The sequence below is a fragment of the Acipenser ruthenus genome, chromosome 51 (assembly GCF_902713425.1).
Source record: "Acipenser ruthenus chromosome 51, fAciRut3.2 maternal haplotype, whole genome shotgun sequence".
Taxonomy (NCBI): Eukaryota; Metazoa; Chordata; class Actinopteri; order Acipenseriformes; family Acipenseridae; genus Acipenser; species Acipenser ruthenus.
Genome location: NC_081239.1, coordinates 2000986 through 2025567, shown reverse-complemented (window position 1 = coordinate 2025567; position 24582 = coordinate 2000986). Strand labels below are relative to the sequence as shown.

At 46.6% G+C, this 24582-nt stretch overlaps 1 protein-coding gene across 5 annotated transcripts in view; it reads right to left on the bottom strand.

The window, feature by feature from the left end:
- Window positions 1-5652: 5652 nt before the first annotated feature.
- LOC117398719 (spectrin beta chain, non-erythrocytic 1) overlaps window positions 5653-24582 on the bottom strand; it is an 82650-nt gene continuing 63720 nt past the window's right edge. For 3 of the 5 annotated variants that reach the window (XM_059015938.1, XM_059015940.1, XM_059015941.1), the window contains 14 exons: window positions 24350-24480; window positions 23785-23989; window positions 22899-23273; window positions 21469-21713; window positions 20941-21079; window positions 18979-19063; window positions 18044-18240; window positions 17477-17604; window positions 16700-16775; window positions 14252-14305; window positions 11123-11328; window positions 10086-10259; window positions 9793-9835; window positions 5653-8607 (listed from right to left, as the gene is read on the bottom strand). In XM_059015938.1, the coding sequence (XP_058871921.1) occupies window positions 8380-8607; window positions 9793-9835; window positions 10086-10259; window positions 11123-11328; window positions 14252-14305; window positions 16700-16775; window positions 17477-17604; window positions 18044-18240; window positions 18979-19063; window positions 20941-21079; window positions 21469-21713; window positions 22899-23273; window positions 23785-23989; window positions 24350-24480 (2286 nt within the window). In that variant the 3' untranslated portion in view covers window positions 5653-8379. The remainder of the gene's footprint in view (window positions 8608-9792; window positions 9836-10085; window positions 10260-11122; window positions 11329-14251; window positions 14306-16699; window positions 16776-17476; window positions 17605-18043; window positions 18241-18978; window positions 19064-20940; window positions 21080-21468; window positions 21714-22898; window positions 23274-23784; window positions 23990-24349; window positions 24481-24582) is intronic. The other 2 variants (XM_059015942.1, XM_059015943.1) reach the window with 1 other exon arrangement.

Sequence of the window (24582 nt, the reverse complement as noted above, 5' to 3'; positions counted from 1 at the left end):
GGAGCAGGGTACAGCACAGGGGAGCAGGGTGCAGCACAGGGGAGCAGGTTGCAGCTCAGGGGAGCAGGGTGCAGCTCAGGGGAGCAGGGTGCAGCACAGGGGAGCAGGGTACAGCACAGGAGAGCAGGATGCAGCTCAGGGGAGCAGGGTGCAGCACAGGGGAGCAGGGTGCAGCACAGGGGAGCAGGGTACAGCACAGGGGAGCAGGGTGCAGCTCAGGGGAGCAGGGTGCAGCACAGGGGAGCAGGGTGCAGCACAGGGGAGATTTCAAACATAACTAATATGAAGGATTGTTAATGACTTAATAGTTCCATCTTCAAACTAGTGTTATACCTGTTCACGATCTCTTCCTGTGTTAATGTCACGCATCTCGTCTTCGGGCAGAATATAATGGGAGCTCCTGATGAGATCAGTTCAGCTGCTGTCACACTCCAGTTAATATCGAATCAGTCATGCATCTGATTTCTGGATTTATTTACATTTTAAATGTCAAGGTTGCAAAGCAGATCACACTCATCCTGTCACTCCCCCGCTTCGCCCTCCCTTCTCTCCCCGTTGTCTTCACTCCCACTCCCTCCCAATCTCTTCACCCTCCTTCCCCTAATCTAGTTTCATAATATTATTAGGAGTAAGATAATCCAGTGTGCTAGTTCCAGTGCAGTCTAGGGGGAAACACCATGTTAACAACTCTCTCTCTTTCTCCTTCTATTCCCTCATTTTCTTTCTCATCTTTTATCACTTGACCCCCACTGCCCCCTTCACACCCCCCCCCCCCAAAAAAAAATTAAAGTATAGCATTATAACATGCATTTTAACAGGTAGTACACATGCTAACTTGATATTTCTGCACATTAACATTATTGTAATTCATATTTAATATGTGGGAGGTGAGACACTGTAACAGAAGCAAAATATTCTTTTTTTTTCCTCCTCAAAAGCCGGAGGCTCTTGAACAAAATGACATGTCTGACTCAGAGAGGTTTGTTCCTGTAAATCAAACGCGCTCCACAAGCAGCCCTGATTAAACAGGCTGCTTCCCATCCTTCAGTACTGAGAGGAGAGGTGGGGACCTTGTCATTCCTCCTCAGTGAATACTGGTAATGAAGGACCCCCCCCCCCCCCCCCCCCCCCCAGATCACACTCCATTTACCTGAACCCACGTCATAAACCAGCCTACGTTTAATATATTAATAGAATGTATTACTGAAAGAATATATTACATGTCCATGACAAGTGGAGTCTCTCTGTCGTTCATTTTCATTGCAATAAAACAAAAGTGTGGATGCACAAACATCACCAAGGCTCCCATTGACAGAACAGCGACTGCAGCCTGCCTTATATGTCCTCCAGGGGGCGGTAGCTCACATCCACCGTGGAGCTCAGGAGTTGGGTGAGGGAGCGGAATTGGATGCTGTAAATTGGAGAGCAGATCAGGGGTAAAATAATTGGGCACACTAAAATAAAAATAAAAATAATGAAATAACTGGACCTTAAAACAAAGATAAGACCAAAACACTTGTGATGCATTCGCTTTCACTGGAGGACTTATCAAGTGTACTGACACGTCCTTGACTGGGTTCTAGGATTGTATCCACTCAGAAGATATTATCAGCTTGAACACTCGGTGAAGTGCAACGAGTTTAATTACAGAACATAAAACACGCTGTAATGTGTGAGTTATTGAAAGCAAGCAAATTACCCATCATGTCCTACATTTAAAATAGAATCATTCGTCTATAGTGGAAGACATGACAGAAAAAAAACACAGCTTGACATTCACTGTTCCGAATCCCAGCTGTTGTCAACTTCATTACAAACGTGTAGGAACCATTACCGAAAAGGTTCAGTGTAATTATTATGGTATAGTGCAAATCATAATTTTAATGGGGGTCTTGATTGAAGTCCTGTAAATCGTAAATGCTGTTGACGAACCCTAGCCTCTACTTTACCGCAGCACAGAAACCAGACCACCGGACACAGTGTAGAAATGAAGTGGAGACCCAGGACAGAGGGAAGGAGACGCTTCTTCACACAGAGAGTGGTGAGGGGATGGAATGGGTTACCTAGCCATGTTGCTGAGGCAGAATCACTGGGATCCTTTAAGACCCGACTTGACAAAGTTTTGAAATGAAATCAGCTACTCGGACCTGGATGAGAATTGATGGGCCAAATGGCCTCCTCTCGTTCGTACATTTTTGATATGTTCTTATGTGAATCCGTTTCTGTGTACTAAAGGACATTTTGCATTTCAGTCCCTGGATGTAGCTCAGTGTAGTTCCATAGTTTCCCTTGCTGTGCCCTACTAGTGAGGGAATCCCATGCGAGGGGAACATAGAGGAGGCGGTCAAACATACTGTATGTGTGTCACACTTCAATGAAACATCCGTCCAGACTGGAGTTCTTATCGGTGTCGTATCGATATAACTGCATCGGTTCGAAACACAAAAAAGAACAGGTTTCGTACCGGTACTGTTTCGATACAACTCGGGACAGCTTCAGTGTGGCCAGGTAAACCGACAGGGTATCCATACAGGTAAGTGTGGACAGGTAAACCGACACGGTATCGATACAGGTAAGCGTGGACAGGTAAACCGACAGGGTATCGATACAGGTAAATGTGGACAGGTAAACCGACACGGTATCCATACAGGTAAGTGTGGACAGGTAAACCGACACGGTATCCATACAGGTAAGTGTGGACAGGTAAACCGACACGGTATCCATACAGGTAAGTGTGGACAGGTAAACCGACACGGTATCCATACAGGTAAGTGTGGACAGGTAAACCGACACGGTATCCATACAGCAAAGCCGTGACGCAAGCCCATGGCTTCATAACCTCACGCTTTTAGATACGGCTAATTGTTTTCGTCTTTTTGTTCTTCTCATCCTTTCACCTTCTCTACTCGTCTCTTAATCATGATTGAACCCCTAAACAAAATACTGTACATGGAGAGGACGCCACAACACGCAGCATAACAACGGATCCATTTCTGACAGCGGTCGTCATAGAAACGAGTTCACGCTGTCGGTGTAAACATACATGAATGTGGACAGGTATATGGACACTGTACCGGTATTGAAAAGTCAGTTAGAACAGAAAGTGGTTTGGTACCGGTATAGTCTATATATACCGATACAACGTGAACAGTCAATTTGTTTATTCTTAAAATTGAATAGAATTATGTCATTATCGATTTTCATTTGTCCTTTCGCGTTTTCATTGTCGTAGGCGGCTGCAGCTTCCGAAATAAATGCAATCCATCATCTGTGACACGACCTTTATTATCAGGTATCGTTTACTGGTGTCTGTCATCGAGGGAGACAGGGCGTTGAATTGAAATGGGATAAATCAATTACTGTACAAATGCCGGCGGGCAAACACTACAGTAACGCACGGCGATATTAAGCAAGTAGGGAACCGTGCACAGGACGAAAGTCCCGATATTTACCCATAGAAATAAATCATTTATTCTGCACAGTAGAGTTAGTGAAAACCACACGCTGTGCTCTTCATGCGACATCTGCTGATGACTAACTTATACAAAGGTAAGACCGCGTCATTATGTCTAATGTTACTATCATGATGGTCGTGTGGTGTTGAGTTGGGGGGATACGTCTATTATATGATAATATTTATGATCAGCGTACAGCTGCGCAGTTTCCAAATGTTAGCCAGTATGTTTATTCTACCTACACACTTGAGAACTGAGTGGTCTCCAATGTAAACGTGTGCAGCAGTGTGCGCATTTATAGAACACCCCATTGCTTCTGTATTAGAACACCCCATTGCTTCTGTATCAGAGCACCCCATTGCTTCTGTATCAGAATACCCCATTGCTTCTGTATTAGAACACCCCATTGCTTCTGTATCAGAACACCCCATTGCTTCTGTATTAGAACACCCCGTTGCTTCTGTATCAGAACACCCCGTTGCTTCTGTATCAGAACACCCCGTTGCTTCTGTATCAGAACACCCCATTGCTTCTGTATTAGAACACCCCATTGCTTCTGTATCAGAACACCCCATTGCTTCTGTATCAGAACACCCCGTTGCTTCTGTATCAGAACACCCCGTTGCTTCTGTATTAGAACACCCCATTGCTTCTGTATCAGAACACCCCATTGCTTCTGTATCAGAACACCCCATTGCTTCTGTAGTTTTGATTTGTTGTGCAGATGAAATCAAACCACTGGAACTGGAACTCTTGGAAAACTGTCAACAGCAGCAATATCCTTTTTGTAACGGGGTGACCAGAACTGAACACAATATTCTAGTTGAGGTCTTACTAATGCATTGTAAAGTTTTAACATTACTTCCCTTGATTTAAATTCAACACTTTTCACAATATATCCGAGCATCTTGTTGGCCTTTTTTATAGCTTCCCCACATTGTCTAGATGAAGACATTTCTGAGTCAACATAAACTCCTAGGTCTTTTTCACAGACGTTTCTTCTATAATACCGGAATGCTGGTCCGTTTTACAATGACTGTCGCGGGTCACTTGGGTGGTCTGCCTATCGTACCCCAACATTAGCAGGCAAAAAAAAAAACAACAAAATAACTGGCTCTTTTTCTCCAAGGTCCAGAACACAGAACCGATTACTGATGGTGAAATATACTGTACTCACGTAGAGAAATTAAACCTTTTATTTCTCCCCCCCCCCCTCTCTCTCTCTCCGTCTGTGATCAGTGTAGATTTCCTTGTCATCCCAACTGTCTCTGTGCTTGATGTGCTGTATGATAATTGAGACAGTGTTGATTCTAGTTGATAAAATTACCCCGCAGCAGACTTCAGCAGCAGTTGGGATTGACACTGAAGACGCCAAGATACACGCGCTGCTATCGAGACGATATCTTACTGTGAGCTGCAGGGTGCAGAAACCAACAGTCACCTCCATCATGTCAAGTCACAGGACAGGGAAGGGATCAGCGGCTTGAGACCTGGTTGTTTGAGGTCGCTGCATCAAACCCCAAGTCTCCCTGCCCTGGTGTGCCGTGCAGTGGCCTGAAACCTGGTCTCCTGAAACCAAGTTCCAAGCCACACAGTGGCTTCACGTTCCCTCAGCTGTATACCTTGCCTGAGCAGTTTCCACAACACTGAGAATATGAAGTGCCCATCTCAGATGGAATCCGTGACATTAGCAGCTGAAAAAAGCGCAAATGAATTCTGAACTTTAGAAAACGTCATCAGTGCTTTAGAAGTGGTGTTGCCGCAGGACTAGGTTGGGTTTCTTAGTTTTAAACATTTCTTACCTCTTTAAGGGGTTGCAAATCCAGGTGCAATTTTGTTTTATTATATATTATAAGAGTAGAAGGACTACTAACTTGACAGAGTCAAATCGTCAAGGTAAAAATAGTCGACACTTTAAAAAAAGATATTGCAAAGTCATGTGTTTGATAATGTCTGATGCTCTGTTTGGAAATGTACAGATAGAGTCAGTAAACCCCTCTACAATTGGCATTAGCAACATTATCACAGGTCCCCTTTGAAGGAGAGCTAACCAAGGCTTTACAATGTATTTTCTCACCTCTCGTTAGCACTAGCAACATGATCACTGCCCTTCTCACCTGTTATTAGTAATAAGGGAGACCAAACAGACAAATACTAAAGCATGTCATTAAAAAAAAAAAATCCTCTTAACGCTGTGTTGCTTTTTGAAACCTTATTTTATTTCGCTATAGATAGATAAGTCAACATCATATCTTTCTGCAATGAAGATGGTCAACTGCACAGCCCCACCTTCTGGTAGGAAGTGGCATTACAGTCAATGGAGCTCAAATAAACAGCAGTCGTTTGGAATGAACGGATAACAAGACAGTGAAAGATTAACCAAACCCATGAGAGGGGAGGGAGAGGGAGGGAGGGGGAGGGAGGGAGAGGGAGAGGGAGAGGGAGGGGGAGACGGGGAGAGGGAGGGGAGGAGGAGGAGGAGGAGGGGGAGGGGGAGAGGGAGGGGGAGAGAGGGAGACGGGGAGAGGGAGGGGAGGAGGGGAGGGGGAGAGAGGGAGACGGGGAGAGGGAGGGGGAGGGGGAGGGGGAGAGGGAGAGAGGGAGAGGGGGGAGAGGAGGGGGAGAGGGAGGGAGGGGGAGAGGGAGAGGGAGGGGGAGGGGGAGAGGGAGAGAGGGAGAGGGGGGAGAGGGAGGGGAGGAGGGGGAGGGGGAGAGGGAGGGCGGGGGGAGGGGGGGGAGGGGGAGGAAGAGAGGGAGAGGGAGATGGAGAGGGCTTGCAGCTACAGCCCCTGTATTAAAAACAAATTAAAATACAGATTTAATAAAGTCCGCTATCAGGTACCTCTTACTTTACAAGAAGCCATTTTTCTGGTGGTTTATTAAAAGGTGAATATTTTGTTTATTAGCCTGCTTCAAAGCTCACAGCTCAGCTTGCATTTAAGAGCAGAAAGGCATAGTCTCTGTATATTTCTGCTGCGATTTTGCAACGTTAAATAAACTGCTCTCAAAACAGCTTTTGGTTTGTCAAGTCGGTGTTTAGGCCCAATGCCTTCCTCGCTGTAGCCTTAGAAACGACCTTCAAAAACAAGCAAGAATGAAACAGACATTTCTTTTTTTTTTTGGTCCTGAAGGTAATCTGGAGAGCCCTGCACAGTATTGTGGTTCTGTCTCTTACACACGTAGCTCTAGTAAAGATAGATACCCACACCACCATGAGAAATATACATTAGCAACCCCAAACATAGGTGGTAGACTGGCTCAAAGGCTGCTTGACTAGAACTTGCCTTTATTGTACCTTTATTGTACAAGACCTATTAACCGATTTCATGTCGGTACAAGCTGTGAACTGCAATGACGCTCACAGAGTGAATGTAAAGCCTGCAATGCGAGCCCTAAAGTCTTTGAAAGAATACATCAATCTGCTTGAAGTGTACTGGAATGGAAACCAGTCAGTATTTATCCCTTCGCTGGTAATTAAACTGTAGATTCATGTACAGTTCACACAGTAAAGCGATTTAAAAAAAAAAATTATTAAAACTCTATTTTGTTTCAACCATCACTCCAGATTTTGCATACAAACATCTAAAAAGTTTTGATTTCTTCAGCTCTGCTGCTTATGAACTATTACACAGTTACACCCACTTATTTCACAGACAAGTTTCACAAACCCAAAGTGTTATATGTTCAACTAAACTCACACTAGCGCCGCACCCAGTCCTAGCTTTCAGAACAATCTGTTCAACTAAACTCACACTAGCGCCGCACCCAGTCCTAGCTTTCAGAACAATCTGTTCAACTAAACTCACACTAGCGCTGCACCCAGTCCTAGCTTTCAGAACAATCTCAAATGGACTATTTTTTAATTTTTTCATGATGACATTTTTATGATGTCTGCATTTACTCCGAGTTCTGATCATGTTTCTCGAACCCTGCCTGTACCTGGATTAGAGCTGCTTTGAGCTTGTCTGGAGAATCCTAACTGCCAGGACTGAACAGCCTTCCTCATTCCATTCAAATCATGTGACACTGTGACCTTTCAACTATGCCAGCCCCGCCTCCTTTATACAGAGAGACTGGATTACAGAATGTTAGTCATTGGATCTTTTTAACTTCAAAATAAATCATCACATTAGTTTGTTGATTTTGTATTTTGTCTGCAGAGAGACATTTTTAAAACAAGCAAAAATTAAAAGGTACCAAAACAACCAGCATTGATGTAACAGCAAAGCATTTCCGGACAATAACCTAAGCAATATTTCTTACAGTAATAAAGACCAGCCTACCACCTTTGCTCATTGGCACAATATATGTAGGGGTACCCCCCCCCCCCCACACCCCTGAACCCCCCTTTCAAAATGTTTTAGTGTCTTTTTTTCCCCACAATATTAAAAGCCTCTCAACAAAGTTAAATCAAAATTAAAACCCAGCGAAAAAAAAACGAAACTGAAAATTAAATAAAAAATTAATTAAATGTACCCCCCCCCCCCCCAAAAAAAAACGATTTAAAAGGAAGAGAGAAGGTACAGCAAATCTACAAAACGTCCCATTGCACTCTGTTCAAACCTTTTCAAATCTCAAACCGTTTTCTCTCTCAAATCCTACAAGCTAATATATTCATATATTTGGAAGCCAGTGTTAAAATCGACATGGTCCCAGAACCATTAGGGTACATACAGTCACCACTCAGTCTTTTTAAGAATACAGTTTTGAATTTTCTAATTTTGGTTTCACATATTGTCACCTTTTTCTTTTGAATAACATTATACTTAAATATTTTAAAATCTTTCCAAAACCAAAAAAAAGATTTAAAAAAAAAATAAAAATAAAAAATACAACAAAAATAAACCACAGGAGTCCCTAAACCAGAGTCCTCTTGCTTCACAGAACTGAAAGTTTCCTGGAAATTAACTGCGTCACAAAATCCTCATTTCTTTTTGCCAAAAAAGCTGAACCTCTTCTCTCTGTCTCGCTCCTTGCCTTCTTTGTTCCTCATCGTCACCCCACCTGCTTCTCCGCTGTTGGGGGAGATGGGGGAGATGGGGGGCATGGTCATGGCACGACTCAGCCTCTTGGGGGCGCTAGGGGACCGTTCCGCTGCACTCCCGCCTGAAATTGAGGCTGCTATTGAACGAATCCACGTGTTCATCTCGGGCTGAGTGGAGAAAAGGGAGAGTGAGGTTAGACTGAGTAGATACAAAAAAAAAAAAAATTGTTAAAAACGTTTTCACCCAGGCGCTGCACCGCCCCCTGGAGGACAAGCCCTGCAATTGTTTGAGCTCAAGGGGTGACTGGCCAGTAGGGGCCGCTGTAGCACAGTGAGGTGTCCCTTTGCCTTCCTAACCCGTGGGAGTGCCACAGAGTCAATGCTCCCTCTGGAATCAACAGCGAAGACCGGCGATTTCACACAGCCAGGAACCTGCGCTCCCCTGACTGCATGACTCCCCCTGCGCACCACGCGGCTGTGCCTTTACCAGGGGAGACCCTCGGGACCCCTGCGCTCCCCTGACTGCATGACTCCCCCTGCGCACCACGCGGCTGTGCCTTTACCAGAGGAGACCCTCGGGGACCCCTGCGCTCCCCTGACTGTACGACTCCCCCTGCGCACCACGCGGCTGTGCCTTTACCAGAGGAGACCCTCGGGACCCCTGCGCTCCCCTGACTGCATGACTCCCCCTGCGCACCACGCGGCTGTGCCTTTACCAGGGGAGACCCTCGGGACCTCTGCGCTCCCCTGACTGTACAACTGCCCCTGCACACCACGCAGCCCTGCCTTTACCAGAGGAGACCCTCGGGGACCCCTGCGCTCCCCTGACTGCATGACTCCCCCTGCGCACCACGCGGCTGTGCCTTTACCAGGGGAGACCCTCGGGACCCCTGCGCTCCCCTGACTGCATGACTCCCCCTGCGCACCACGCGGCTGTGCCTTTACCAGGGGAGACCCTCGGGACCCCTGCGCTCCCCTGACTGCATGACTCCCCCTGCACACCACGCAGCCCTGCCTTTACCAGAGGAGACCCTCGGGGACCCCTGTGCTCCCCTGACCGTATGACTCCCCCCAGCACACCACGCGGCCGTACATTCACCAGAGGAGACCCTCGGGGACCCCTGCGCTCCCCTGACTGTATGACTCCCCCCTGCACCCCACGCGGCTGTGCCTTCACCAGGTTTTACCAGGGGACCCCCTGAACATTTAAAAACATTTTTTTCTTAAAAGATGTAATGAAAAACAGAAACAATACAATTGGGAACCAAATGACCGTGACACACAAGAAAAGGAGGTCATTTTGAACGCCCTGTTTCCTTTAAAACAGATTAATTATCATAAAAAGCAACTCACGTCATCTTTTGCCTGGAAAAGGAACTCCTTTCCTTCGCTTAGCCTGGGAATAGAGAAGAGAAATCACGGTTAGCAGGCACTGCCCTCTAGAGGCAAAACAAAGAACTGCGTTCAACTGCCAACATCTCCATGTTTAAATTTGTCTGGAGCTGATGCTGTTGTTGCCTGTGGCAGTACAGCTGGTTTTTGCTAAGGCTCATCCCTTTATGAGATGCTTAGGCAAGACTGGAGACATTTCACACTGATGTTTAAACAGGAAGACTTGGAGCGGATGGTGGGTTAGGACTCCGTACCGCAGTTTGAAGACGTGTTTCCTCTTCTTGTAGTCGTGTGCCACCTCACACACGGCCTCCGTCAGGCTGACGGGCACCTCTCCGTGGTACGGGATGCCAGCTGCGGCACTCTTACTGTCCTTATAGAAACCAAGACTGTCTTTACGAAGCACACAGTGCACGTTCTGCCAGGACCTGAGAGACAGAGAGGAGAGGAGAGGGAGAGGGAGAGGATGAGAAGGAGAGGAGAGGGAGAGGGATGAGAAGGAGGGAAGGAGAGAGAGAAAGACAGAGAGGAGAGGAGGAGAGGAGAGGGTGAGGGAGAGGATGAGAGGAGAGGGAGAGGATGAGAGGGATAAGAAAGAGGGAGAAAAGAGGGATGAGAAGGAGAGAGAAAGAGGAGAGAGAGAGAACATATTAGTTAAGATTAAGCTTGTTCCTTTTAAACAGGTTCACAAAGCATTGTAATAAATCACTCACCCATTAGAGTAATTATAGACAGGTTCTTTAGTGAAACATCATGGGACCTGTTAACTGTGCACCAGGCTGCAGGGGCTTTGCTGCTCAATGCCATCATTTTCAATTCATTCTTTGCTTCTGACCAGCAGCTGACCAAACGCACCCAGGATATCCAAACGCAATCACAGCAAATGAAACGGGTGTCAATCATACCCGACGCTTTCCAATTGTTGAATTTGGATCCCAGTATCTCCGCCCCACTCAATCACAGCTCAGCTCAGCTGCTCAGAAACGACTCATGAACTGAAAGTGCTGAAACCTGTTGTATCATTAACAGTGGGTGTTCCAAAGAGTATTTATTCTTCATATTTCAAATAGCCAGCTTGGAATTCAGAGCTCTCAATGGCAATGCCTCATTTGAAAAAATAAATCTCTCCTCACAAGTAAATGGTTAATTACTCTGGGTTTAAACAGAAGATGCAGCGGTTCTTTGTGAGTAACTCGATCAATTTGTTCGATCAAGACAAACCACTCGTGTCTGTATTCTCTCTAACCCACCCTAGCCTCCCTCTCTTGTGCCTCCTCCAGTCTCTGGTTACCTGCTCGCTGCTTTCTTGGAGAAAGACTCCATCTCATGTTTTCTGCACAGCATCCCCTCCATCTGCTCCCCACCCGACGGCTCCGATACCTTGCTGGGCAGCGTTGCTGAGGGCAATGGTTCGATGCGAGCCCCTGGCTCAGAGGAGGCAGCCAGGCCGCTGTCCCTCTCTCTTCCCGGACCGTTCACCGACTCTGTCTCAGAGTCCTGCAGACAAACAAACACAGCGGTCAGACTCTGTTCCAGTGTGTCACACACACACACACACACACACACACACACACACACACACAGCGGTCAGACTCTGCTCCAGTGTGTCACACACACACACACACACACACACACACACACACACACACACACACACACACACACACACACACACACACACAGCGGTCAGACTCTGCTCCAGTGTGTCACACACACACACACACACACACACACACAGGTCAGACTCTGGTCCAGTCTGTCACACACACACACACACACAGGTCAGACTCTGGTCCAGTCTGTCACACACACAGCGGTCAGACTCTGCTCCAGTGTGTCACACACACACACACACACACACACACAGCGGTCAGACTCTGCTCCAGTGTGTCACACACACACACACACACACACACACACACACAGCGGTCAGACTCTGCTCCAGTGTGTCACACACACACACACACACACACACACACAGGTCAGACTCTGGTCCAGTCTGTCACACACACACACACACACAGGTCAGACTCTGGTCCAGTCTGTCACACACACAGCGGTCAGACTCTGCTCCAGTGTGTCACACACACACACACACACACACACACACACACACACACACACACACACACACAGGTCAGACTCTGGTCCAGTCTGTCACACACACAGCGGTCAGACTCTGCTCCAGTGTGTCACACACACACACACACACACACACACAGCGGTCAGACTCTGCTCCAGTGTGTCACACACACACACACACACACACACACACACACAGCGGTCAGACTCTGCTCCAGTGTGTCACACACACACACACACACACACACACACAGGTCAGACTCTGGTCCAGTCTGTCACACACACACACACACACAGGTCAGACTCTGGTCCAGTCTGTCACACACACAGCGGTCAGACTCTGCTCCAGTGTGTCACACACACACACACACACACACACACACACACACACACACACACACACACACACAGGTCAGACTCTGGTCCAGTCTGTCACACACACACACACACACAGCTGTCAGCCTCTGCTCCAGTCTGTCACACACACAGCGGTCAGACTCTGTTCCAGTCTGTCATACACACACACACACAGCGGTCAGACTCTGTTCCAGTCTATCACACACACACACACAGCTGTCAGACTCTGTTCCAGTCTGTCACACACACACACACACACACACACACACACACACACACACACACACACACACACACACACACACACACACAGCGGTCAGCCTCTGCTCAAGTCTATCACACACACACACACAGCTGTCAGCCTCTGCTCCAGTCTGTCACACACACAGCGGTCAGACTCTGTTCCAGTCTGTCACACACACACACACACACACACAGCGGTCAGCCTCTGCTCCAGTCTGTCACACACACAGCGGTCAGACTCTGTTCCAGTCTGTCACACACACACACACACACACACACACACACAGCGGTCAGCTTCTGCTCCAGTCTGTCACACACACACACACAGAGGTCAGACTCAGGTCCAGTCTGTCTCGTACACACACTCACTCACACACACACACACACACACACACACACACACACACACAGGTCAGACTCTGGTCCAGTCACCACCATGTCAACACTGTGCAAAGAATCATCAGAAAGTTTGTTTGAAACATTTTAAAGCTTCAAACGACCCCTTTCATTGACTTCTCATCAGGGTTACATCGGAGTGCTTCCAGTCGCTGTTTTTGCTTTTTAGCAGCCAAACTGATTCATAGAGAACACACCACAGCACGTAAACGAAAAACACAAACCACATTCAAAACACGACATGTACACGACCAATGAGAGAGCTAGGAGAACTTGAACAGGAAATCGAGGTACAGCATGAGCTGATCACACAGGATGTCATCTTCACCAGAAGAGAGCCCAGTACCATACTGAGAAACACACCCAGAGAGAGACCCCAGTCCTGAACAAACTCCCAACACCCAGAGGAAACTGCTTGCTCTGACTATCTAGGGCCATGTTATGTCTTTGCCTTCAGTCTGAAATTTAAGTTAGGTCCAAGCAATGGACAGTGGACTTAACTTCAGTGAGCGTTACCCGATAGTTTTAAAAATCTATTGTCTTTTCACAGCTTATTTGCTTTGTTAAAATGATTACTGCCCCCTTCTGGTACCTATGCTGTAAGTCACATGGTCTGCAGCTAGACCAATCATTTTGAACCACCACACAGGAAGTCATAACTAGAGGCAGTCCAAATCTGCAGGTAACGGAATTCCTCGGAAATCATGGAATTCACACGGAATTCAGACTCCCATGGAATCCGCAGACTCCCACAGATTCACCGCATTCTGCAGCGACATCATCATCATCATAATGATCACAAACAGACCGCTAAAGGGACCTGAAATACATCACCGAGTTGTTCTAGTTTTGTTAAATTAACAAATACTAAACACATAAGACGCTCCGCAGAACACTCGGCAGACATCTACTGAAAATGTTACATTTTGTTGCATATTTTCCTGCAGATTTGGGCAGCCTCTAGTCATCAGGTACCAGGAAGCAGCTAGAATATTTTCTAAACGTGACGTTGTCTTTGAAACACCATCACATTCCAAAACACAAGCAAATGCAACAAACGACACTGAACAGAAAAAAAAGGGAGCCAGTGCTAACATTGCTAGCGCTATGAGAACAGGCGATTCTAGAATCTTTGTTATCACTCTGATAAAGTGACTTATTTTTAGTTTGAAAGCCCATGCTTTAAAATGATCTACATGAGAGTACATCCATGCTAGAACAGCACAGTTGCGTTCTTCAGCAGGCGAGCAATGGAGGGATACAGTGGGCACCAGAGTGGAACTGCAGTGGACAGCTGAAGAAGCAATGAGATGTTGCTCTATGCATTACAGACAGTACTCACAGCAGGTTTTCGGGACTGTGTAATATCCCTCGGTTTCATGGTCACTGACACTGGCTGTGAACAGAACGAAGGCAATAGGGGCGTTAGCATCCTCCACACTCCGCTGGGAACTGCCGAAGGAGTGTTCACGCTCTGTCCCTCAACTGGACCGGTCAAGCTGCGTTGAGGATTTCTAAAACTGCTCCAGGTGAATTCCCGGGATAACTGAGCTGTCATTTCCAGCAAAGGATCTTACCTGTTGTGCTCTTCCATTCGCTGTACAGGGTTCAAGTGTGCAGTTTTGAAAGAAGTACATAGCTAGGCTCATTTTCAATGTTTTTTTCAGGAGCTCACAAAACTCTGTAATGAAAACCGCTGTTGCACGTATGTATTTTTGACTTTATTGTAACATCATGGGACCTGTTAACTGTGCACCAGGCTGCAGGGGCTTTGCTGCTCAATGCCATCATTTTCAATTCATTCTTTGCTTTTCACCAGCAGCTGACCAAACGCACCCGGGATATCCAAGCGAAATCACAGCAAATGAAACGGGTGTCAATCATACCTGACGCTTTCCTATTGTTGGCTTTGGATCCCAGTATCTCCGCCCCACTCAATCACAGCTCAGCTCAGCTGCTCAGAAACAACTCATGAACAGAAAGTGCTGAAACCTGTTGTACATTAACAGGGTTCATGGGGTTCCAATGAAGAAGCCCAGTGAAAGACTCTAAAAGGTGAGTGATTCATTACAGTATTTTGTGAGCCCCTGCTGAAAACAAGCCAGTCTAAACCAAGCACACATGGATTTTCATCTACAGGTTAAATAGCTTTTTTTTTCTCTTTTTGGAGGGTAAAATGAATAGATTCCCGATTCTTTTTTGGGGGTACCATTTTTAAATGCCAGGGTCTATTGGCAATGATTTAACACAGAGGGTTTTTCACAGTCTGTTTTCATGAATAAAATCCAATTCGATATTTCTCAGCCTGCTCTTCACTTAATGAAATCCTCAATACTCAAACTCTCAGGAGCTATCAAGGGCCTGGGAGTGTTGGAAGTTATGGTGGGCCACTGGATCATGACACACTTCCTGTTTAAGATATGGGAGCAGGAAATGACATAAGACAACAACGTAAAAAGGACAAACTCAGGACAGGTTAAGAAAGACAAAACAAAAGGACGAGACTTGGTAAAAACAGACACAGGATGTTTCAAATGGTGTAGAAAAAACTGCAGTCAGATTTATGTGAAATAACTTAAAATAAATTAAAATCTGATTGAAAAACAAAACACAATGTCTAAAACATGGCGACTCCTGCTTCATTTACCAGAGGTTGGCCTCAACACTGAAGGTGGCTATACATTGGACTATACAAGTGACCTTATGGTAAAGGGGGCTCAATAGCAGGTTTGACTGGGTATGCTTATTGTCCTACATATACAGCAGTGTGCAGATGTGTTAGAAGATGTGTCATTCATACCATTTCTATACCTACCTGCATGAAAACCTCTAGGTGGGAGAATGTACATTTCCGCTCAGTAATCAGTGATATAGAAACAACAGGCATTCATGTGTGAAAATGTTAGACCACTTTGCTTTAATTAGGCATCTTAAACAACTTCTAAAAAGTCTCCTGCATTTTACCATGTGTGGCTCTGTGTTCATTTTCTCTTACTATTTTAAATTAATTGTATGTGTGGCCTATAAAAGTCATGAATAAATAAATCACTAATTTGCCTATTTTTACAATTTTCCAAGATTTTCAGTTCCAGTGGTTTGATTTCATCTGCACAACAAATCAAAACTACAGAAGCAATGGGGTGTTCTGATACAGAAGCAATGGGGTGTTCTAATACAGAAGCAATGGGGTGTTCTGATACAGAAGCAATGGGGTGTTGTGATACAGAAGCAATGGGGTGTTGTGATACAGAAGCAACGGGGTGTTCTGATACAGAAGCAACGGGGTGTTCTGATACAGAAGCAATGGGGTGTTCTGATACAGAAGCAATGGGGTGTTCTGATACAGAAGCAATGGGGTGTTCTGATACAGAAGCAACGGGGTGTTCTGATACAGAAGCAACGGGGTGTTCTGATACAACGCTAGTGTTTCATGCTGATAAAGTCTGCTTGCTGTTTTTGACTCAGTCTCTTTGAAAGGATGCAGAGTGGTTGTATGCTGAGAATGGCTAGAGAATGGAAGGTGATAGTTTGATTTCTCCAGCTGATTTAAACACACAGGGTGTGTTATGTAACTGAGCGACTCAGAGAGAGAAATCCGCTCTGCAGCTGTGAGCTGCTCAGAGGGAGCGGAACAGAGCCTCCGTGAAACGGGTTCTTTCACTGAGCTGCTCAGAGCGGCTCGCTTACTTAACACACCCGCTCTCCAGTCCAGGTGACAGACTGAGGCATCAGATGTGATGACAGGGGGCGGCGCTGCAGTTACAGAGATGCTCCACTAGAGAGCACTCACCTGTGATGTATCTGGGTCGCTGTGAACTCCATTCACCGAGACAGACTGGTCCAGGGTGGTCTGGTCCAAACTCGTGCTGTAGAGAACACATCAGGAATGTTAAGAGCTTGTTTTAAAAACGTCTTACTGAATATTAGAAATCATGAAGCCACTCTCTGCCAGTCCCAAAGCCTGTCAGACCACAGCAGACCCTCAGAGTTACCAACACCAAACGTACGGACTGACCGCTCTACGATTCCTACAATTCTCCCTGCTTTACCATTTTCTTACCTATAGAATTTCCACATGCAACTTCATTCCCAGCCTCACTTAATGTAACTGGCTCCATTCACAGCTCTGTATGGTTAATGTCAAGTGCAAAGCCAGCACACGCACACTCCTCTTAATGGAACCAGTAAGAAATCCTTCACACTTTACCAGTTAGGAATGGAGTCCCCATCACCCAGTGATATAAGAATGTGAATCAAAACTCAGCATTCAAGACACTGAGAAAGACTTTTAGTTGAAGAGTTTGGCATCACATTTAAGATTATTTCATTATTTGTAGATGAGTTATTAGTTTATAATATTATAAGTAGAACCGGGACAGATGTTCAAATATTAGAACAAACACTGCTTGAAATGTATTAGAGAAAAATCCATATTCATATTCAACCACATTTATAAAAAGGACTGTATCAGAAAGATTCTTCAATAGGTGATCAAACATGATAAACCCATGTTGTGCCTCCACCAATTATAAAATGAGACCCCCCTCTTTCCCCAAAGTGACCTTACCCAGCGTCTGTGTCCTGTGCCTCCTCCTGTATGGGTTGTACCACCTCGGGCTCTGGTGGAGGGGGTGTGGGTGGCCTCCTCAGTCTCTCTTCCTCTTCTCTCCGGCGCTTCCTGTCCTGCTCCTCGAGCTACACACAGGACACAGTTTCATTGCAACAGACTGAGCAAAACAAACGTCAATGACTGTTTGATGCTGTTTGCAATCATCCTGAGTTCTTCTGGGTTCTGTTGTTCCTCCAATATTAAAAGTTCTTATCATGTTTCTATCATGTTGAGCAGCCTTCCTTATTCCAGTCAAATCATGCAACCATGTGGCTTTTCAACAGTGCCAGCCCCGCTTCCTCAACATTTATATCAAGAAGGAGAGATGGGGCTGGGCTGGCAGAGTTGAAAGGTCACACTGTCACATGATTTGAATGGAATGAGGAAGGCCTTCTGTCCTGGCACTTAGGATTCTCCAGACAAGCTCAAAGCAGCTCAAAGCCAGGTACAGTGTGTGTGTGTGTGTGTGTGTGTGTGTGTGTGTGTGTGTGTGTGTGTGTGTGTGTGTCAGTGTGTGTCGCTGACCGTGGTGAGCTTCTCCAGCAGTCCGAACCGCTCCTCCCAGCCCGCTGCCAGTTTCTCGAAGGCCTCGTGTCTCTTGATCAGACTCTCCACCTCGTCCACGTTTCCACCGAGCTCCGCGGTACGAACGATCGGCTCCTGACTGGCCAGCCACGACTCGGCAACAGAGGCATCGCGGCCAAACTGCAGCACCTCCAGCACTGCAGAGAGAGAGAAAGAGAGCGAGAGAGAGAGAGAGAGGGAGGGAGAGAGAGAGAGAGAGAGAGGGAGGGAGAGATCAGACACTGCACAACAGAAAGCACTGAGACACGCAGATAGAGGGAGAGAGGGAGGCATGTTTGCAGTCATTCCCATTGGTTCTATGTGGTTTATGCCACGGTGCTTTGATGCAAGTTCAGGAGCTTCACTTCACTTCTAGATCAACCAGAGTCTGTATCAGAGTAAGAGCCAGCGCCATCCAGTTACAGCACCTGTGACTGGCATGTGCTCTTGTGCTGCTGGCTCTATGGAGCAGTGAAGGGGTTGGAGCAGTGAAAAAGGGGGTGCATCGTGAAGGGGGGGTGCAGTGAAGAAGGGGGTGCACAGTGAAGGGGGGTGCAGTGAAGGGGGTGCACAGTGAAGGGGGGGCAGTGAAGGGGGTTCACAGTGAAGGGGGTGCGCAGTGAAGGAGGGGGGTGCAGTGAAGGGGGTGCACAGTGAAGGGGGTGCACAGTGAAGGGGGGTGCAGTGAAGGGGGTGCACAGTGAAGGGGGTGCACAGTGAAGGGGGGTGCAGTGAAGGGGGTGCACAGTGAAGGGGGTGCACAGTGAAGGGGGTGCACAGTGAAGGGGGGTGCAGTGAAGGGGGGTGCAGTGAAGGAGGGGGGTGCAGTGAAGGGGGTGCACAGTGAAGGGGGTGCACAGTAAAGGGGGGTGCACAGTGAAGGGGGGTGCACTCACCGATCTGCAGCCAGCCCATCTTCTCCTGCCACTTGTTGTTGATCTCATCCCTCTTGTCATCCAGCTGCTTCAGTTTCTCTCTGATCTGAAACAAGAGAATCAACAACTCGCATTACTACTAAGAGCCAGTGCTCGAGTCCTGGCGGAACGCACCGGAACAGAGTTCCGACACTTTCTGGAACCTGAGAACGCCCGTGGGGTTTTTTTTTTTTCATAATCATTATTGCATCAACATGCTCAAATCACTCTTCCATAAACACAGAAGGAATTCACTTATGACCTGGAACTGGAAATGACGTATGTTCACATTTGAATCTCAAGTATACCGAAGACGGCTGCGCCAAAGAGATTTTTTTTCTGTGGAGACTGAGATGGTTTTAGAAATTCATTCTAACGAAGAAAGCGACTCCAAATCATTCCCGTCTGCCTTAGACATGTATTTAGATGAGCTGCATGAAATATCGCTGGTATACCAAACGTATACGCCGAAATAAACCTGTACGAAGCACTGTAGCTAATTGAATCATATGCTAAATACAACGTTAAAAAGAATAGCAAGGCAGTTAGTATTGGGTATTGCATATCTGAAAATCGGTTTGATTTGATTGCGGCCGGATTATTGGTTTTAAATAACAATGTTCCATTCAAGCTCTGCCCTATTTCATTACAGCAGTTCCATACTGACTTGTTGGAGCCTTGGTATGTTTTTATATGCTCTAGTAAATATAATGAGCAGGTGTTTTTGTTGTGTATTTTTGGTGTATGTTGTATAGAAACAGTTTTTTATGCGTGAGCTCTGTGTGTATTGTATATAATTTGCTGTTTGGTGTAAATTAAATTTCAATAATAAAATAGATCCATAATAAGCTGCTTTCATGAATTTCCTGGAAGGGTGTAATACACAAGAATGGACCACCCCGTTCATCCAGTTATACTTTCTTTCTTTAAGAATTGTACTATTACACATTTTAATTATTGCCGTTCCTACTTTTACAATGTTTAGTGAAAGAATGATTTGAGCGTTTAAAAAATTAAAAAAAAAAAAACACACCTTGTGATTATGTATTTATTTATTTATTTTGGCTATGTTTGTTCGAATAAAACATTGCCAAAATTCAGAGGAATCTACAGATGGGTTCTAGAATTATTCTGGGGGTCTACAGGGATAAATATTTTTTCGTTCAAATTTGACCACACACACATGTGAAAATGTATCAAAGAATATCGCCGTCTCATCGTCCCAAACTCACTCACGTCAACCGTTCAACTTGCTAAGAGGATCTTGTGGGAAATTAAACAATTACTAAGGTAAGACAGTTCAAATATCAGTTGTATCAGTTTATCTTTTGCAATTGTCTGATTCAGTAGAAACGTTTCGCATTGTATGAAGCGATAAGTCAATGGATTGCTGTTTTTTGTAAATAGGAGCATTTTATATGTTCCCCAAACTTGTTGAAATTATGTAGTGTGTTCCGGCACTTTTGTTTGGGACTTGAGCACTGTTGAGCCCTGATGCGACAGAACACAGGGGAGTACACACAATCAAATGACTTTCTCTTTTACTGACCTCTTACCTTTATGTGATGTGTGCTTCGTATTGAGAGCGATCCAACATTGTGTGTTAATTTGTATTTTTCGTTTGTTCCAGTTGCCTGCCATAGATATGTGAAACCTAAGCTAGGTCAGTCAAAGTGTCTTTATATTAGTTATGAAAGAAACATGCTGTAGCAGAAATATAGATTAATACCTGGTACTACCTACGTTTAAAAAGTTTGCAGTTTTTACACATGCACTTCCTAGGTCACCTCAGCGTTACTGACTGAAACCAATCCTTCCTCCAGGTGATCAAGGAAGTGCAACGTTATCTGAAAGCACGGCTTTTAGAAACAGAGGTGTATGTAACTCCGTGTGGTACCAGACTGCCCGCTGGTTCACTCCAGGGCTGGCTTCTCTCAGGCTCACCTCCTCTGAAGCATAGTGGTTCTTGGCCAGCAGTGAGCTGCCCATCTCGATACAGGAAGTGAAGCTGTCGGCGCGAGCCTCGATTTCAGCCTTGATGTCCTGATGGTTTGTGATCACGAGTTCTGCTGACGACACGTCCCTGTGAACACAACGAACCACGTGCCAGACACGCTCAGTACTGAAGACCTCTGAGATTTCATTCATTATATACAACTAGAAAAGGATAACAATCAATGTGAATCTACGTTTGCTATGCAAGATTCATGTCCTCATTGGCACAGTGCTTGGCTCTTGAAAGAGGGAAGGTTCATCGGACACAAGCGCTGAATAAGAGTCTCTGAAACTGCAGAATTACTGGACAGTCCTCAGGAGAGCCGGGTCTTAGTGAAGTGTTATTAGAAAATATGAAGAAAATTCATATAGCAAACTGAAATTAAAACACATAGTTTCACATTTCTTTAAGAACTGCACATTTGAGATCTGTAGCGAATGTTATTTTGTCAGCTCCAACGACTCTGACAGCTATACCTGGGGTTCTCGTGGGCGTCGATCTGCAGATTCACCCCGTCCATCCACAGCATGAGGTCTCGCACCATGTTGAAGAAACGGAACTTCTCCACTGTGTCCAGCAGCAGCTGGCACCGGGCGTCGCTGGCAGAGAGCAGGGCGCTCCAGGCCTCCGCCACGCTGCGGTCGTGCTTCTGAATATCCTCCGCCTTCTCCCCAGCGTAGGCCTTCTGCAGCCGGGACGCATCCTCCTGAACCTGCCGTACCTGAGAGAGAGAGAGAGAGAGAGGGGGGAGTGAGGGGCAGAGACAGGGCCAGCCCTGCAGCAAACGCAGGAGGGAACTGGGCCTGTGAAATGCAATCCATGTTCGCTTGCTATTTACCAGTCGCGAGACTGTCGCCTTATTATAAAATTAAATTAAATTAAATTATACTACTGGCACAGTACTTGTACAGTTCCAACTTCAATGCTTCACTACTCTGAATTGAAGTATTATACAGTCCTGATCATTTTGTATTTGTTAATGCATGCAAGAAAGGTGGAAAAATGAAAACTATTACAAAGATAGCTGTGATAAGCTGATCATGTCTGGGCAGTGAGACTGTGCTGTTATGAGCTGATCATGTCTGGGCAGTGAGGCTGTGCTGTGATGATCTGATCATGTCTAGGCAGTGAGACTGTGCTGGGATTAGCTGATCATGTCTGGGCAGCGATGCTGTGCTGTGTTGATCTGATCATGTCTAGGCAGTGAGACTGTGCTGGGATTAGCTGATCATGTCTGGGCAGCAAGGCTGTGCTGTGATTAGCTGATCATGTCTGGGCAGCGAGGCTGTGCTGTCCTGATCTGATCATGTCTGGGCAGCGAGGCTGTGCTGTGCTGATCTGATCATGTCTGGGCAGCGAGGCTGTGCTGTGCTGATCTGATCATGTCTGGGCAGCAAGGCTGTGCTGTGATTAACTGATCATGTCTGGGCAGCGAGGCTGTGCTGTGATTAGCTGATCATGTCTGGGCAGCGAGGCTGTGCTGGGATTAGTTGATCATGTCTGGGCAGTGAGGCTGTGCTGTGATGATCTGATCATGTCTAGGCAGTGAGACTGTGCTGTGATTAGCTGATCATGTCTGGGCAGCGAGGCTGTGCTGGGATTAGTTGATCATGTCTGGGCAGTGAGGCTGTGCTGTGATGATCTGATCATGTCTAGGCAGTGAGACTGTGCTGTGATTAGCTGATCATGTCTGGGCAGCGAGGCTGTGCTGCGATTAGCTGATCATGTCTGGGCAGTGAGACTGTGCTGTGATGATCTGATCATGTCTGGGCAGCGAGGCTGTGCTGTGATGATCTCATCATGGCTGGGCAGCGAGGCTGTGCTGTGCTGATCTGATCATGTCTGGGAAGCGAGGCTGTGCTGTGATTAACTGATCATGTCTGGGCAGCGAGGCTGTGTTCCTGACCTGTCCGCTCAGTGCCTGGATGTCATGCTCGTATGTGGTGTGCTGGCGATGCAGGTGCTGCACAGTGTTCAGGTCTCTCCCCAGCTCTTCGGGCAGCTGGGTGCTCTTCTCCTGGATCCTGCCCAGCGTCTCCTTGGCGTCCTGGTGGAAGCGGTGCAGCTCGTAGGAGGCCGACAGCATCTGTGTGCGCGTGTCGATCAGCTCCAGCAGGTCAGCCCAGGCGTCGTTCAGCCCGTCCTTCCACTCCGCCACCGTGGCGTTCTCCGGGTGGCCGGAGTCGATGAGCTCGTCGGCCAGAGCGTTCACCGAGTCCACGCGCTCCTGCCCGATCGCACTCGTGTCCCGGGCAAACTCCCGGAACTTGTCTCTCAGCATCTAAAGCAGGAGACACAAGCAGAGCCCGGATTGCAATCAGCTGCTTTTTATTGAGCACAGAGAGGAGACCAGGAGGGCATCAGTGGAAGCACATTTGGGGGGCAAACTTTTCCTATTTTACAATCAACACTGCATTTTCTTTTTGTCCTTTTATAAATTCTAATGTTATCATTTTTTGGTTTTAGACTCTTAATTGTTCTATTACTACAAACTAGCTTTTTAGCAATTTAAACCACCTCTTTGTAGTTTTCCATATGACATTTCAAAATCTAACATGAAAAACTGTACTACTATTATGGCTTCCAGTAGACTTTTGTGATATCATTTTGTAGATGATTATATGACATTAAATAAAATATCTAAATTATGTTCATATATATATTTTTTAAAATTATGCCTCAATCCTAAAATTCTAGATGATGCAAAACTTCTGGCCACTTGGTAGCTACGGCCTTATTGAGCCCCAGTTTCTGATCAATTCTCGAGGGGTGTCCTGCGTGGGCTGGCTCACCGTGACGTGCTCGTAGTCCTGGCCCAGCTCGTGGGACCCGGCCACCACTTCCCGCTCAGAGATCCACTGCTCCAGATCATCCACCTCCTTCTTGAGCTGGCACAGCCTCAGCCTCTCCTGCAGCTTCCCTCTGCGCTCCTCCGCCAGGTCCTTCAGACCAGCGTAGAGCTTATCCACCTGCGCCTGCCGCATAGTGATCCGCTCGCTGCAGGGGGGAGAGAGGGGGGGGTTATACACACTGCCACATCGTGATACACACATGTCGAGTATAGGACCGGGTGTTAAATAATACAAGCTACTCTAGAGAGTCTTTCAATACACTGCTCTACACTCCACTGCTTCTCCACAAGCAGGTACTAAAATCAACAGAATCTCAATATGTCTTTGATTTGCTACTAAATCAGATTTAGGGGTGAACGGTGCACTCAGAAGAGCCTTGACTTCTTCTCGTTCCCACACTTCTTTTCATTGTACGTTCTTACGACGGAGTGTTGGAAGGTCGCCCTGCACCCTGCTGACAGTGCTCTGGCAGGTGTTCCTATTACTGTGTCCCGCCCGTACGCACCTCTCGGGATGCTCGCCGGTCACCATGAGCCGGCTGCTGTTGGCGAGCTGGTGGATGGTCTGGGCGTAGTCCTCCAGGGCCTGCTCCACCCCCTGGTGCCTCTTCACCATCGCAGTGGCACTCTGCTCGTCCTGCGGACACACCGCACACAAACACCAGTCTGTTTATTCACTGTACGGAAAAGAGCTTGAGAAAAGCACGCACACACACACACTCAAACACCAGTCAGCTTA